At 52.6% G+C, this 16,730-nt stretch overlaps 1 protein-coding gene across 1 annotated transcript; it reads right to left on the bottom strand.

Moving 5' to 3' along the window:
* Positions 1-3,853: 3,853 nt before the first annotated feature.
* LOC133361457 (protein NATD1-like) lies at positions 3,854-16,466 on the bottom strand. The gene is made up of 4 exons (XM_061580373.1): positions 16,333-16,466; positions 11,992-12,125; positions 7,225-7,343; positions 3,854-6,216 (listed from the first exon to the last, which is right to left on the bottom strand). Exons 2-4 carry the CDS (start codon positions 12,092-12,094, stop codon positions 6,100-6,102), a joined length of 339 nt encoding a protein of 112 aa, XP_061436357.1. The 5' UTR covers positions 12,095-12,125; positions 16,333-16,466; the 3' UTR covers positions 3,854-6,099.
* Positions 16,467-16,730: the final 264 nt, after the last annotated feature.

Genomic DNA, 16,730 nt, shown 5'->3' with positions numbered 1-16,730 from the left:
TTAAATAATAGCATATTACGACGTTTCGATTGCAACACAAGCAATCATCATCAGGCATAAAAGAAATGGCAACAAAAATCTAACTAGAAAACTATAGACAGACATACATCACAAAGACACACAGAGAGAGAACACATATCTAACCAAAGAATAATTCCTGCAGTCACGAAAGCTCCAAAATTAAGATCAGCCGATATGTGTTCTCTCTCTGTGTGCCGTTGTGATGTCTGTCTGCTTGTACGTCTGTCTATAGTTTTCTAGTTAGATTTTTGTTGCTATTTCTTTTATGCCTGATGATAATTGCTTGTGTTGCAATCGAAACGTCGTAATATGCTATTATTTAATTTATTATTTTATCTTTAGACGTGACTTAACCGAAAGAACCAAAGAATAATTCCTGCAGTCACGAAAGCTCCAAAATTAAGATTGACCGAAGAACACTTTGCCATTGCATACGACGGTTTGATTTTCTGAGCAGCTGAACCCGAAACCACGACGCCATCGCCACCGTGCGACGTCGCCACTTGTGCGTGCGTAGAACTTCTTTCGCACCGTACGTAGTCAACCCGCGCGTCTGCTCTGCTCTCGGGGTCGTCGTCGACGCAACTTCACGACGGCAACTCCAAGTGAACTCTCAACATCAAATGCACGGATACGCGACTGGCCACGCTCGCCCTCACATCCGTTCTCGGGCAGGAGGCAGCGTGCGATGCGCTAAGACGCGTGGAGCGATCGCACGGCGGAAACGTGCAATGGTCTCTGAAAACCGTTTTAAGACCTGGCATTGGCGGAGGCCAAAATGACCCCAAGATGCACCGCACGTAGCCAACCGTGATAATCGGAGGGTGGGCGAGTGTGTGGCTGAGTGACTGTGAGTCTGTGTGTGTGTAGGTTCAACTTCTTTCGCACCGTACGTAGCCAACCGTGCTAATTGTAGTATTAAAGCCGTGAAGCGGTGTTGGAAATTCCACATTCCTATGGCGGGAGAACGAGTATTAAAAAAAATCGACAAGACAGTCGACCTTACCCCACAGCAGTGTTCCTTATTCTAGCAAACCAGGCGGGACGATGGGCTGCGCGTGTTACGACAAGCGGTGAAATAGTCGTGATCACGATTTATTAAACCCCTTGGCCATTCCGGGACAGTCTGCAAGTCGCACGGCGTCCCCGTTCACCGCCGAATCTCGGGAACTCGCGAGCGACTCGCCGTGACTTTTACTTAGAGAGGCACAGCAGCAGCAGCGCCGTTGTTATTTTAAAAGACGTTGTCGCAGAGGACCGATTAGACACGACTGCCGCACTCTCTACGACAGCTTGGCGCCAACGCTGTGCCCACACGCCCCTCTCTCCGCGTGGCCTTGTGGGAGCCTCGGTACCGACCAAGTTATTTTATTTTGTCATCCGTTTCCGTTCCGATGACGTGCACGCACGCACGCGTACGTCAGCAAAACGGCATTTGGAAGAAAACGTGACGATGTCCACGTACGTCAGCGGAACAGGAAAAAGGGTTAAAATGGGCGAGGTTGCACGCACGGTCAAACACGTGATTTACCTCCTGGACAACGATCCTCCCTTAGCACCAACGCACTCCGCTCTAAGACGCCACAAACACGACCCCAGCGCGACCGCTTCCCCTCCATCGATCCTCCACCTTTTTAAAACTCACCGCCCCCCCTCAATTCCACCTCCCATTTGCCCCCCCACCACCGCGCCCCCCCACCACCGCTCCCCCCCCCCACCGCCCCCCAACCAACCCCGCTTACACGCACGGCGCACAGCACGATCACGAGCACAACAAAGACGAACCGCCCTGCTACGCCGCTGGCCGCCCATTCGCCCCGCAACTCCGAACCCACCAACCCCGTCACGTCGGCTCTCCGAAGCCGAGGCCCGGTCCTTCCCCGAGCCTGCGCGACGCCCCAGAAGGGCGCCCTCGCAGAGGATCCCGCTGTCCATTGCCGTCGGCGTACTGCAACTTCTACGCTCCCCGCGTCTACCGCCCCCCCACCACCGCCGCCACTTCACCGACACCACGCGCTGACGCGGCGCCGACTGGCACGCGCGCGAGTGGCGTTGCGAGCCGCCCGTCCGGCGGTGGAGCGTCCCGAGGGCTGCACGTGTGCTCGACCTGCACACGGGTGTAAGACGGAAGCCGCAGTGCGCTGAAGTCTCCAAAATGGTTTGTGGACTGGAGGGGGGGTGTTGATGTCCAAAAACGAAACGACTCGTTGCGTGTGGACCACGGGGAGAGAGAAATATGCAAACTTCACACATACAGGCGTCGGGGTCGGGGATCGAACCCACGCCCGCTCCTGCACGTTGAACTGCTTTCGCACCGCACGTAGCCAAACCGTGCCAATGGGTGGGTGCGGGATGCTTACGCGCGTTCTGCAACAAAAGCTCAAGGGCCCCCATTGTTGCTCACGTCACGGACAAAATGTTTCCCCAGCCGCTGGCGCAGCGACTGGACCGCTCTCACCCCGTCGATGGGCATCTGTGATAGGTAATAAAAAAAAATTGAAGCTTTGTAGCTCATCGGATTCCTCCGGTCTAAACAAAGATTCCGATTCTGGAAACATGCCCGCCTCCATCCCCTCCGCTGAACTCGGCGAGACCCATCTTCCACTGACAAACAATCATCGCCATCATCATCATCAATATCATCAGCCATGATCAATCCACTGCTGGACGATGACCGTCCCCGCACGGTCCTGCGATGTACCAACTTGCCCATTGCCCTGCGCATGATTGATAGTAGAAGTCTCCAGTGTAGCCCAAATAAAATCATTTTAATTAATACCAATACGATAGGGGTGTAGTGATGCTTTGGTCCATTGCACTGCTCGCCACAAATGAACCACAATACCTTTCAAACTCCGGTCATCATCGCAGCGGCAGCGGCTTTTGGCTAAGCCATCGAGCAAAGACGGTGGTGGTCACCACATCGCGCGGCGCTTTCAGATGCGCTTCTTTGGCCGTCTGGAAACGCTCTTCCTTCCAATATTCAGAAGCTGCTGGAGCTATGAAACTTGAAAATCGTCGAGATTGAAAAGTAATTTCTTTCGAAGTGCTTTTTTGTGTTTAGTTCGTTGTCCTTCCATTGCACCTACGGTTAGCACGATCGGCTACGTACGGTGCGAAAGAAGTTCAACGTACATACGTACGCAATCCAATCGTACGCGCCGCATAAACCGCGGAGGCCGCTGCCATTCGCCGCGGCGTCAAAAGCCATTTTTGGAATCGGTTTTCTCCCATCGGCCGCGGCGACGATTAACCGCGGCGCGACTGCCGCCGGGGACGGCCTTGCGGCACGCGGCCTACGCCAAAGTGCTCCGTGGTTGAAGGCGCCGCCAAACCGTGGCGCGCGGCCCAACTCGACGCAACGTCTCTCCGGGAAGTCGTCTCCGCCCGGGAGAATTTGCGTCTCTCCCAAATCGCGTTTCCTCGCCGTGGAGTTTGCAGCGTCGCCGCCGCTCCCCCCCCCTCCCCTACCTCTCGCACCCGCCGGATCTGCGGACGAACGTGAACGTGGACGCCGGGTGTGACGAACAGGGCGGGACGTTCAAATAATAAAAGCTCGGGTACTACAACGACGACGACGAGCCATCGAATACGGTTACAGGCCAGAAAGACTACAATGCGGTAAAAATAAAAAAATAACAAAAAATAGCACCACAACAAATCCAACACGGAAAACACGCGCACGCACGGACACGCGGACTTACAGATGTGCGGACACACGCACGCACGGACTTACGTGCGCACGCAAACGGACACACACGGACTCGCAGACACACACGGACACGTACTAGCTACCTAAGACAATAAATAAAAACTAAGGCACTAAGTCGAGGATGGCAGGGGGAGAGTAGTGGGGGGGGGCGGATGCGAAGCTTGGACCATGCTCGAGACAGTAATAACGACGTCAAACGGGGGTTGTGTGCACGACGATTCAAATAAACCCGGGGAGATCGTGACGGAGGGAGTGAGGAGCAGAGGTCGCAAACGGGTTTTGATTCCTTACCCGTACCCGGCCGCACCAGGGTCACAAAAGGGTATCCGTACCCGTCCGTACCCGTACCCTACCCTACCCGGCCGGGTAAGGGTAGGGTACGGGTATCGGGTACCCGGTTGCGATCTCTGGGATGAAGCCATGTTGCAGGCGCGGGTGGGTTGATTCTAGGAACTTGAATTGTGAGAAGAGACAAGACGTTGGGAAATAAGTGACAAACAGTTACTCACCAGTGACTCACGGTCTACCCGTACCCGGCCCGCACCAGGGTCGCGAACGGGTAGCCGGGTATCGGGTAGGGTACGGGTATCGGGTACCCGGTTGCGACCTCTGGTGAGGAGCGTGAGAGACAGAGGGAGAGAGAGCGCGAGAGTGTGGAGAGATCAAGAACCTACAGAAGCTCCAGTGATTTTATGGCCTTGCCCTCCAAATTCAAACTCCTCCTGCCTCCAGCAGAACTCACGGGTGTGGCCGGCCATTTGCAACGGGGAGCGGTAGCGCAGCCGCACTACGAACCACCTGCGGCCCGGGTTCGATTACCGCTCACGGACAACACTGGTGACGATTATCTGAACCGGTCCGGGGTCTCCCTCTAGGTCGACTCGGCCTCAAATGAGTACCTGGTGCGTTCCGTAAACATCGACCACCGGGGAGACAAAAGCGGCCGGGCTTGGCGTTGGCCACCCATCCCCTTCGTGCGCCGTGCCGGCCTTCGTAGGTGCCGCTACTCGCTAACCGCACTTGCCCCAACAGTCTGTGTACAGGATACACGGGGGGGATCTTTGTCTTTGTGCAGCCCAACGATTCTCTACCCAGTCCCTTGACAAATCACTTCGCCCAGTTGCACGACACCACGATGCCGTTACCTAGCCCACCGACTTTCTCACCAGACACCACGACATGTTTACAAGGCTCAGTGACTTCTCTACCCCAGTGACTCTCTACCCAGTGGCTAACCTCCACTGTACTTTTCCCCAATCAATGTCTACTTAGCCCAATGACCGCACAGCCAAATGACTCTCTGCACAGTCCCATGATGCGTTCCTAAAACCAACGACTCTCTTACAATCCCAAACACTCTCCACCCGGTACAATAACTGCCCACCCCAATAACTGCCTCTCCAGTCCAGCTATATGGCTCTGCGCAGACAAATGACTCTCTGATCCAATGCCGTGACGCATCCTTACCTCGATGTCCCTCTGCACAACCCCGAAAAAACTTTTCTTTGACAGGCCAATTAATTTCTGTCCACTCCCAAATCACTCTGCCCGACCCAATGACCCTCTACACCCGGTCTCGTTATGCGTCGCTTCGCCCAAACACTCTAACCCAGCGCGGCGACTCCCTCGTCCAGCCCAAGCGCACGCTGCCCGAAACCGAAGGGACAGCATGGTGTGTCCCCCGCCCCACCCCGGGAGGGCCTACGCACAACCCTCAACGGATCACCGCTCTCCGCGACAACGCGGGCAGCCGGGCAATCGCACCGCGGGCTCCAGCGCCCGCGACCGCGACGTCCCCCACCGCGGTGAAACCGGGATTCCGAAGCGGCGGGAGTAAAAACGGCGGCAGCGTCGTCGTCGTCGTTGTGTGTCGAGTTAATCCGCCCCCGTGCCTTCCGCCCGGCGTGTGGCTACGGTGGGCCGCCCTCCTCAACGGCCGTGCCATCGCACGCTTCCCAAAGTTCTCTCTCGAGCGCCGCCGCCGCCGCCGCCGAACAGTTCTGGAACCACCCCACCCCTGCGTCCTCACCGCCTCTTCCGCCTCCGCAGCGGCGGTGGCGGCGGCAGGGGCCGTCCATCGCACGCGCGGCACGAGTCCCACGCGTCTCCCGGCAAACGCTCGGGCACCATCGCCAGCGCCGGCGAGGAGATGGCAGCTCCCCTCCACCACCACCACCCGACCCCCGCCGCCCTTCACCGCCGCCCACCGGAGGACCGGACGTACTAACCAGGGCGACGCAGCCGAGCACCGTCGGCGTTGCCCGGTTACCGTTGCCGGGTTACCGTTGCCCCGGTGGAGGCGAGGAAAGGGGGAGGGGGGGTTGCCGTGGGCGACGAGGCGGCGGGAGGAAGAGGCGACGGCGGCGTCAGTTCTGCACCCGCTGCAGGTACTGAGGTAAGGGGTTGTCCTTGATGAACTTCTGGATGTACCAGCACGTGATGTGCGCCTTCAGGTCCTCCTCCACCACGAAGTCCATGGAGGCCTTGGGCCGGAGGGCGAGGCGGTGGGGGTGGCGGCACGGACGGGTGGGAGGGGTGGGGTGACAAGAGGAAAGATCCACACAGATCCCCCGTGTAACCCGATAACGGGCAAATGCTCTATAAATTTACACATTTCAACTTAAAACGAAACTTTTTTTATTTTATTTGACCAGGTGAGGCCCCGCGGAGCCACGTAGCTCTTTTGTCAGAAGCGACCTGGCCACCAATGACAGCTCAACGAAGTGGATTATCATCTTCTTAGGTTTTTTTGGTAAAGTCACGTAGGTAGAAAATGAAATTAAAAATAATAAAAGTTTCAGAGGCAACACAAGTCTCCGTCATCAGGTGGGACCGTCACAGCCAGATTTACTGTATCAAGCAAAAACGTCGTGATTTTTTATTGCTTCTTATTTTATTTCTATTATTACTTTTATTAATTTTAATTTCATTTTTTACCTACGTGACTTTACCGAAAAAACCTAAGATCATGAATCCTTGCAGTCACGAAAGCTTCAAATCTAGAATGTATTATCATCATCGCTTGGAAATTTAGAGCATGGCGATTCTAAAATGTGGAGGGAAAAAAAACGGAGGCACCAGGATAAAATCCATGTGACCACGTGGAATGAGAGCACGCAAATTGCAAATATACAGCAGCAGCAGGCGTCAAGGTCGGGATCGAACCCACGACCTCCTGTACACCAGGCGAGGTAGTTAACATCTCGCCACGGAGAGAAATGCAAACTCCAAATATACAGCAGCAGGCGTCAAGGTCGGGATCGAACCCACGACCTCCTGCATACCCGGCGAGGTAGTTAACATCTCACCACCACGGCGGATGGCTTTCATAGTCGAAACCATGACCCACGCATGGTTCACGATTAAGTTTTGGGTCAGCTTGCTGCTGGGTGAGTAAAATGTGAGAGACGTGCTGGTTTCACCGGGACAGCCGTGTGGGTTCACCGGGAGATGGAGACAGAGAGAGAGTTAAGCGCCGTGTGCCGGGGCACCTTGGCGAGCAGGCGTGCGATGCCGCGCCCGCGGTAGCCGTCCGGCACCTCGGTGTGCTGCAAGTCCACCGTCTTCTTGCCGATGTACTCGTAGAGCAGCACGGCCCGGTCACTGTAACCTGCGCGGCACAAAGGTGAAAATCCTCCCACCCCCACGCTCCCCCCGCGTAGCCTCCACAGGCTGTTGGGGTGAGTGCTGATAGCGAACAACTCCGAACGCAGTGTGGATGGGACGGAACAGGACCAATTTTTTATTTTATTTTACCAGGTAAGGCCCCACCCGAAGCGACGTGGTCACAAATGACAGCTCAACGAAGTTGATCATCATCGCGTGAAAATGCGTAGCAGGGAAATACTCTCAAAGCGCGCCGATTCTTAATGCGGACGGAAAAACCGGAGGACCCGAGAGAAAAATCCACGCGGCCACGGGGAGAGAGAGAGAGACACGAAAACTCCAAATATACGGCGTCAGGGTTGCGGTGCGAAAAAAAGTTCAACATGCACACACACAAAAAGTCGGGATCGAACCCACGACCTCCTGCATACCAGGCCAGGGAGTCAGCATCTCGCCACCGTGGCACCCCCTGGGTAAGACGGTCACTCTGGCAGACCGAGTCCTCAACAGGCGTGGCGCATTTCGATTTAAAGCTTTCGTGACTGCAGGGATTCTTCTTCTTGGTTCTTTCGGTAAAGTCACGTAGAAGGGAAATAATAAAGTAATAGAAATTTTTTTTATATATTTATTTTATTATTTTCTTTCGGTAAAGTCACGGAGAAGGGAAATAATAAAATAAGAAAAAAAAGAATTTTTATTTTATTATTTCCCTTCTACGTGACTTTACCGAAAGAACCAAGAAGAGGCAATCAAGGGGGTGGAGGAATCAAGGGGTGAATGTCAGAGCAAGCGTCCACGGCAGTAGCGACAGAAGAGCGCAGATCCCAGGCCTATCCCCTCTCGTTCTCCAGTGCCCGCCAGCTGGAGAGCACAGCAGAGGTACCAGCAGAGGTCGCAAACGGGTTTTGATTCCTTACCATACCCGGCCGCACCAGGGTCGCAAACGGCTACCCGTACCCGGCCGGGTACGGGTAGCCGTTCCCTACCCGTACCCGTACCCTACCCGAAATGAGTGACAAAACAGTTACTCACCAGTGACTCACGGCCTACCCGTACCCGTACCCGGCTGCACCAGGGTCGCAAACGGCTACCGTACCCGGCCAGGTACGGGTAGCCGGGTATCGGGTAGGGTACGGGTATCGGGTACCCGGTTGCGACCTCTGGGCACCAGGCACGGCCTTTAGCCTTTGCAATCCATCCTGAGAATCCACGTTGTGCCTCGCCACCTTCACGGCGAGGAGGGATTCAAGCCACGGCGGCCACTGAACGACCTGACGATGGGGGCGGTGGGGGGGGGAACCTACGTTTGGCTCCGTGAGCCTTTGTCTTTGCGGGCGGAAGCCCAAGGATTCGGACAAAGATGCAGTTTGGCAGCACGAACCTTAGTTGTCTGGTGATAATTGGTTTTATACCCTTCTATCTGGCATCAAAACTGACACATTTTTTACAAGGAGTCATGTTTGCATAGACCACAATACCTGCAGTCATAATGCAAAAAAAAACCATAACTCTGATAATGTGCATTGTCCTTGAAGTTGATTGGTCCACACCCGAGACAGCTTTCCTTAGAGCCTAGTCTCACATGGGTTGGACCAGATGACGCCAAAAGGCGCACAACTCAAAGACAATGTATCATCACAGTATGAAAGCTCGGGGAAAGCATTTACACCATTGGAACCTCCTTTGCCAGTACCAAAATAGGGTAATTGTTTTTTTACCCTTTTATCTGGCAACAAAACTGACACATTTTTTGTAAAAAAAGGTGTCAGTTTTGATGCCAGATAGAAGGGTAAAAAACCAATTATCATATTTTTACTGGCAAATGAGGTTCCAATGGTACCTTGTCTGGTATACAGGAGGTCGCGGGTTCGATCCCAAGCCCGACGCCTGCTGCTGTATATTTGTAGTTTGCGTGTTCTCCTCGTGTTCGCGTGCATCGTTCAAGTATGCAGACGACGAACAGAATCTTGGCGAGTACAGTACAATGTGATACGTTACGATACGTTCAATGCATGTTTACGATACGTAGCTTTAGCGATTTCATTTTAAGGTTACCACGATACGATACGTTCAATGCAAGTTAAAAGTTTTCATGGCAGATAGGATTGTTTCCTGAAAAAACTTTCTATTAAATTGCAGTTCATATAGGTAGCCTAAGAATTTACCTTGTTTTTTTAACTTTACATTTTACTGTGCAATACAGTATTGTACTTAATAAATACAGTATATAAAGTTTATACAGTACGGTACTGTAAATTGCTCTGTTTTGCTAAATTATCACCGTTCTTTAAGACTCCTGGGTAGGCTAGGCCATCTTCGACTGACGATATTTTCGACTTACGATATTTTCGACTTACGATGGGGTCGTCGTAACGCATCTCCATGCTAAGTAGAGGACTGCCTGTATTACGGTGTACTGCAGTTCTGTGTGTGGTTTGTCCAAGTTGTGTTGCCGCACCCCAGCAGAAGCCGTTGTTCGACTGCTGTGGGTAGGTACAATCAACGTCAAACACATAGTGGTGTGTACGTATGATGAACTTCTTTGCACCGTACGTAGCTAAGCGTGCTAATCAAAGTATATAGTAGTGTAGTGCATAGTAGTGTATAGTAGTGTAGTGCATAGTAGCGTATAGTAGTGTAGTGCATAGTAGTGTATAGTAGTGTAGTATATAGTAGTGTATCGTAGTGTAGTGCATAGTAGTGTATAGTAGTGTAGTGCATAGTAGTGTATAGTAGTGTAGTGCATAGTAGTGTATAGTAGTGTAGTATATAGTAGTGTATCGTAGTGTAGTGCATAGTAGTGTATAGTAGTGTAGTGCATAGTAGCGTTATAGTAGTGTAGTGCATAGTAGTGTATAGTAGTGTAGTATATAGTAGTGTATCGTAGTGTAGTGCATAGTGTATAGTGTAGTGCATAGTAGTGTATAGTAGTGTAGTGCATAGTAGTGTAGTGCATAGTAGGTAGTAGTGCTAGTAGCTAGTAGTGCATAGTAGCGTATAGTAGTGTAGTGCATAGTAGTGTATAGTAGTGTAGTGCATAGTAGGTATAGTAGTGTAGTGCAAGTAGTGCTATAGTAGTGTAGTGCATAGTAGTGTATAGTAGTGTAGTGCATAGTAGTGTATAGTAGTGTAGTTATAGTAGTGTATAGTAGTGTAGTGCATAGTAGTGTATAGTAGTGTAGTGCATAGTAGTGTATAGTAGTGTAGTGCATAGTAGTGTATAGTAGTGTGTATATTAGTAGTGTATAGTAGTGTAGTGCATCGTAGTGTATAGTAGTGTAGTGCATAGTAGTGTAAGTATGTAGTGCATAGTAGTGTATAGTAGTGTAGTATATAGTAGTGTATCGTAGTTTAGTGCATAGTAGTGTATAGTAGTGTAGTGCATAGTAGCGTATAGTAGTGTAGGCATAGTAGTGTATAGTAGTGTAGTATATAGTAGTGTATAGTAGTGTAGTGCATAGTAGTGTATAGTAGTGAGTGAATAGTAGTGTAGTGCATAGTAGTAGTAGTAGCATAGTGTATAGTAGTGTATAGTTAGTGTATAGTAGTGTAGGCATAGTAGTGTATAGTAGTATAGTATATAGTAGTGTATAGTAGTGTATAGTATATAGTAGTGTATAGTAGTGTATAGTAGTGTAGTATATAGTAGTGTATAGTAGTGTAGTGCATAGTAGTGTATAGTAGTGTAGGCATAGTAGTGTATAGTAGTGTAGTGCATAGTAGTGTATAGTAGTGTAGTGCATAGTAGTGTATAGTAGTGTAGTGCATAGTAGTGTATAGTAGTGTAGTGTATAGCAGAGGGTGTGGACTCGAGTCATGTGACTTGGACTCGAGTCAGACTCGAGTCATGAATTTGATGACTTTAGACTCGACTTGGACTTGCATAACAATGACTTTGTCCCACCTCTGGTGTATAGTAGTGTAGTATATAGTAGTGTATCGTAGTGTAGTGCATAGTAGTGTATAGTAGTGTAGTATATAGTAGTGTATCGTAGTGTAGTGTATAGTAGTGTAGTGTATAGTAGTGTAGTATAGAGTAGTGTAGTGTATAGTAGTGTAGTGTATAGTGTAGTGTATAGTAGTGTAGTGTATAGAGTAGTGTCGTATAGAGTAGTGTAGTGTATAGTGTAGTGTATAGTAGTGTAGTGTATAGTGTAGTGTATAGTAGTGTAGTGTATAGTAGTGTAGTATAGAGTAGTGGAGTGTATAGTAGTGTAGTGTATAGTGTAGTGTATAGTAGTGTAGTGTATAGTAGTATAGTGTAGTGTATAGTGCAGTGTATAGTAGTGTAGTGTATAGTGGTATATTATAGAATAGTGTAGTGTATAGTGTAGTGTATAGTAGTGTAGTGTATAGTGGTGTGTACGTGTGTTGAACTTCTTTCGCATCGTACGTAAACAACCGCGCTAATCGGAGGTACGGAAGTCGGACTAAAACAACCGAGTGACTGAATCAATGAATAGGCTCAATGAGACAAATTACTGAATTAATTACCGAAAGGATGAGTGAATAAATGTGCGAATGAACGAGTGAATGGCTGTGCGAACGGGTGACCCGTTGACCGAGTTTGACGGAATAAGTGACCGAATGACCCGGCATGACTGAAAGTCAATGAATGACTGAATGACAGGGAATGAGCGCGCAGGCCTCACCATTGAGGCGAATGAAGAACTGCCTCTTCTTGCGGTCGTGCTCAACCCTGACGAGGCTCCCGTTCTCCGCCTGCATCAGCACGTACGACGCCGCGTCCGCCATCTCCTCGTCGCCCTCCTCCTCCTCGTAGTCCCTGCAGCACAACCGCCACAACCGCAAATGTCAACCACCGAACCATGACTGACCATCACCAGCACGTGCGACGCAGCATCGGCAATCACCGCCACCGCCACACAGCATAACATAACCGCCGTTCACCACTAAGTGTCGGTGCCAGGGCAGGTGCACTGAGGGCCGCGTGAAGTATCGAAGGCCCACTGGTAGGAGGTCACGGAACAGACCCAGCAGGTGCCATGAATTGACTGAATGAGATGGCTGGCAGATGCCACCACCTGTGCTTCCCACTGTGCCACTCCCTGCGCTTGAGCCACCCGGCACTCCGTGAGCGTCAACTCCTCTGCCCTCCATTGAGTCATTCACGAGCCTCCTCCAATAACCATCATCAGCTGATACAACTCCACACTCCTCCTGCACACTCCTCCACATCCACACTCACACTCCTCACTCACACTCCTCCACACTCACCTCCTCCACACTCACACTCCTCACTCACACTCCTCCACACTCACACTCCTCACTCACACTCCTCCACACTCCACCTCCTCCACACTCACACTCCTCACTCCACTCCTCCACACCCACACTCCTCCTCCACACTCCCGCCTCCACATCCACACTCACACTCCTCACTCACACTCCTCCACACCCACCTCCTCCTCCACACTCCTCCCTCCACACCCACACTCCTCCTCCACACAACTCCACACTCCTCCTCCACACCCACACATCCTCCTCCACACTCCGCCCTCCACATCCACACTCCTACAGCACGACCATCAACAACACCCCACTAACCGCCAGCACACACGATCCAGTGATCCACCCATCTCCCCCTCCTCCTCCTCCTCCATCCTGGAGCGCAAACACTACAACCACTATTGCCCGCCATGGCCCCCACAACCATCACAACCACACAGCACAACAACCACAACCACCACTCACCAGAATTACCATCGACCACTCACCATCAACACCTCCATTAACTATCACCACCTACAACACTACCACAACCAACACCATCAACCTCTAACCCAACCAAATAACACCACAAACCGCCACCCGCCAATAATCACACCGCTATCAACCACTAAAAACCACAACTATTAACCATCGCTAACCACTACCTCCAACAACAATTCCCAAACGCCACCATTCACTAACCGCTACCATCATCAACAACCACCACCGCATTAAACAACCGTCATCACACCACCACAATCATCTTCACCCTCAACTACATCTACCACACAACCATCTTCATCCTCAACCTCAACCACATCTACCACACAACCATCTTCACCCTCAACGACATCTACCACACAACCATCTTCACCCCCAACTACATCTACCACACAACCATCTTCACCCTCAACAACATCTACCACACAACCATCTTCACCCTCAACCACAACTACCACACAACCATCTTCACCCTCAACAACAACTACCACACAACCATCTTCACCCCCAACTACATCTACCACACAACCATCTTCACCGTCAACCACAACTACCACACAACCATCTTCACCCTCACCCACATCTACCACACAACCATCTTCACCCTCAACAACAACTACCACACAACCATCTTCACCCCCAACTACATCTACCACACAACCATCTTCACCGTCAACCACAACTACCACACAACCATCTTCACCCTCACCCACATCTACCACACAACCATCTTCACCCTCACCCACATCTACCACACAACCATCTTCACCCTCACCCACATCTACCACACAACCATCTTCACCCTCAACTACATCTACCACACAACCATCTTCACCCTCAACTACATCTACCACACAACCATCTTCACCCTCAACAACATCTACCACACAACCACCTTCACCCTCAACAACATCTACCACACAACCATCTTCACCCTCAACAACATCTACCACACAACCATCTTCACCCTCAACAACATCTACCACACAACCACCTTCACCCTCAACAACATCTACCACACAACCATCTTCACCCTCAACAACATTTACCACACAACCATCTTCACCCTCAACAACTACCACACAACCATCTTCACCCCCAACTACATCTACCACACAACCATCTTCACCGTCAACCACAACTACCACACAACCATCTTCACCCACACAACCATCTTCACCCTCACCCACATCTACCACACAACCATCTTCACCCTCAACAACAACTACCACACAACCATCTTCACCCCCAACTACATCTACCACACAACCATCTTCACCGTCAACCACAACTACCACACAACCATCTTCACCCTCACCCACATCTACCACACAACCATCTTCACCCTCACCCACATCTACCACACAACCATCTTCACCCTCACCCACATCTACCACACAACCATCTTCACCCTCAACTACATCTACCACACAACCATCTTCACCCTCAACAACATCTACCACACAACCACCTTCACCCTCAACAACATCTACCACACAACCATCTTCACCCTCAACAACATCTACCACACAACCATCTTCACCCCAACAACATCTACCACACAACCACCTTCACCCTCAACAACATCTACCACACAACCATCTTCACCCTCAACAACATTTACCACACAACCATCTTCACCCCCAACCTCAACCACATCTACCACACAACCACATCTACCACAACCATATTCACCCTCAACCACATATCCCACACAACCATCTTCATTCACCGCCACATCTACCACAACAGACAAAGATCCCCCCCACTATAGCCTGTAACAGACTGCTGGGGCAAGTGCTGTTAGCGAGTGGCACCTATGAAGGCCGGCACAGCACACGAAGGGGGTCGGTGGCCATCACCACAACCATCACCACAACCATCACCACAACCAGCACCACAACCACCTTCACGAGCACAACTAAAACTAAACTTCCCTGGCAACCACCGTCACAACCACTGAGTGCACAGCCTGCAACACACACACAGCACATCTCAGCAGTCACCACCACCAACATCAACAACAACAACCACTAGGCCTGCCACCACAGCCAAAGCCCCACCACCACCACCACCAAAGACAAAGACACCCGTACAGCCTTAACAGACTGTTTGGGGCAAGTGCTGTTAGCGAGTGGTACCGATGAAGGCCGGGAGGACGAACTCTGTCTAATCCAACAACACCAGCACCACCACCACTGCCACCATGACCACCACCTCCACCCGAACCCGGGCCACTCCGTCAGCACCTCACGATGCCGAGTGGATGAGGTCACCCGATCCGTTTGGTCCACACGGAGAGGCCACCAGACCCGTGCCGGGCTCACCAGACCCGTGCCGAGCCCACTAGACCCGTGCCAAACCCACCAGACCCGAGCTGAGCTCACCAGACCCGTGCCTAGGCCACCAGACCCGTACCGAGCTCACCAGACCTGTGCCGAGCCCACCAGACCCTATCCCACCAGACCCGTGCCGAGCTCACCAGGCCCGTGCCTAGGCCACCAGACCCGTGCCGAACCCACCAGACCCGAGCCGAGCCCACCAGACCCGTGCCGAGCCCACCAGACCCTATCCCACCAGACCCGTGCCGAGCTCACCAGGCCCGTGCCGAGCCCACCAGACCCTATCCCACCAGACCCGTGCCGAGCTCACCAGGCCCGTGCCGAGCCCACCAGACCCTATCCCACCAGACCCGAGCCGAGCCCACCAGACCCGTGCCGAGCCCACCAGACCCTATCCCACCAGACCCGTGCCAAGCTCACCAGGCCCGTGCCTAGGCCACCAGACCCGTGCCGAACCCACCAGACCCGTGCCGAGCTCACCAGACCCGTGCCGAGCTCACCAGGCCCGTGCCTAGGCCACCAGACCCGTGCCGAACCCACCAGACCCGTGCCGAGCTCACCAGACCCGTGCCGAGCTCACCAGACCCGTGCCGAGCTCACCAGGCCCGTGCCTAGGCCACCAGACCCGTGCCGAACCCACCAGACCCGTGCCGAACCCACCAGACCCGTGCCGAGCTCACCAGACCCGTGCCGAGCTCACCAGACCCGTGCCTAGGCCACCAGACCCGTGCCGAACTCACCAGACCCGTGCCGAGCACCAACCAGACACCAGACCCTATCCCACCAGACCCGAACCGGGCTCACCAGACCCGTGCCGAGCCCACCAGACCCGTGCCGAGTACCCACCAGACCCTATCCCACCAGACCCGTGCCGAGCCCACCAGACCCTATCCCACCAGACCCGTGCCGAGCACCCACCAGATTCAATCCGACGAGCCGAACAAACGTGACCCGGCCCCGACTCGTTCCGTCCCGCACAGCGGAGATCCCGGGGTCGACTCGGCACCACCCCCCACCACCCACCCGATCTCGGTCCACCCAAACCCCGGGGGTCCGGCCCGGCCCGCTCCGTGCAGGCAGCCTCAGCAGCACGGGGCAGTGGTTGTTGTTGTTGACGACGATGATGATGAAGACGCAGGGCCGGTGTGGGTTGTGTCGTCGCGTTCAGCTGTCTTAGTTCGCGGCTGGGACAAACAAAGCCGTGATGATGATGATCCTTCTTTTCTCTCCTCCTTCTCTTCCTTTCTCCTCCTCCTCCCGTCCCGCGTATCTCGTCCTCTCTCGCCTCCTCCTCCTCCCTTCTCTTCCTCCGTCTC

This window comes from Lethenteron reissneri, unplaced genomic scaffold (genome assembly GCF_015708825.2).
Source record: "Lethenteron reissneri isolate LAM-NWPU_2019-01 unplaced genomic scaffold, ASM1570882v1 scaffold_108, whole genome shotgun sequence".
Lineage (NCBI taxonomy): Eukaryota > Metazoa > Chordata > Hyperoartia > Petromyzontiformes > Petromyzontidae > Lethenteron > Lethenteron reissneri.
This window is presented reverse-complemented; position numbering and strand designations above follow the sequence as displayed.

Coding starts and splice junctions, on each gene's coding strand:
- LOC133361457 (XM_061580373.1), bottom strand. CDS start 12,094: ATGGCGGACGCGGCGTCGTACGTGCTGATGCAGGCGGAGAACGGGAGC. Junction 7,344..11,991: donor GTTCTTCATTCGCCTCAATG/GTGAGGCCTGCG, acceptor TGTGCCGCGCAG/GTTACAGTGACCGGGCCGTG. Junction 6,217..7,224: donor TCGCACGCCTGCTCGCCAAG/GTGCCCCGGCAC, acceptor CTCCGGCCCAAG/GCCTCCATGGACTTCGTGGT.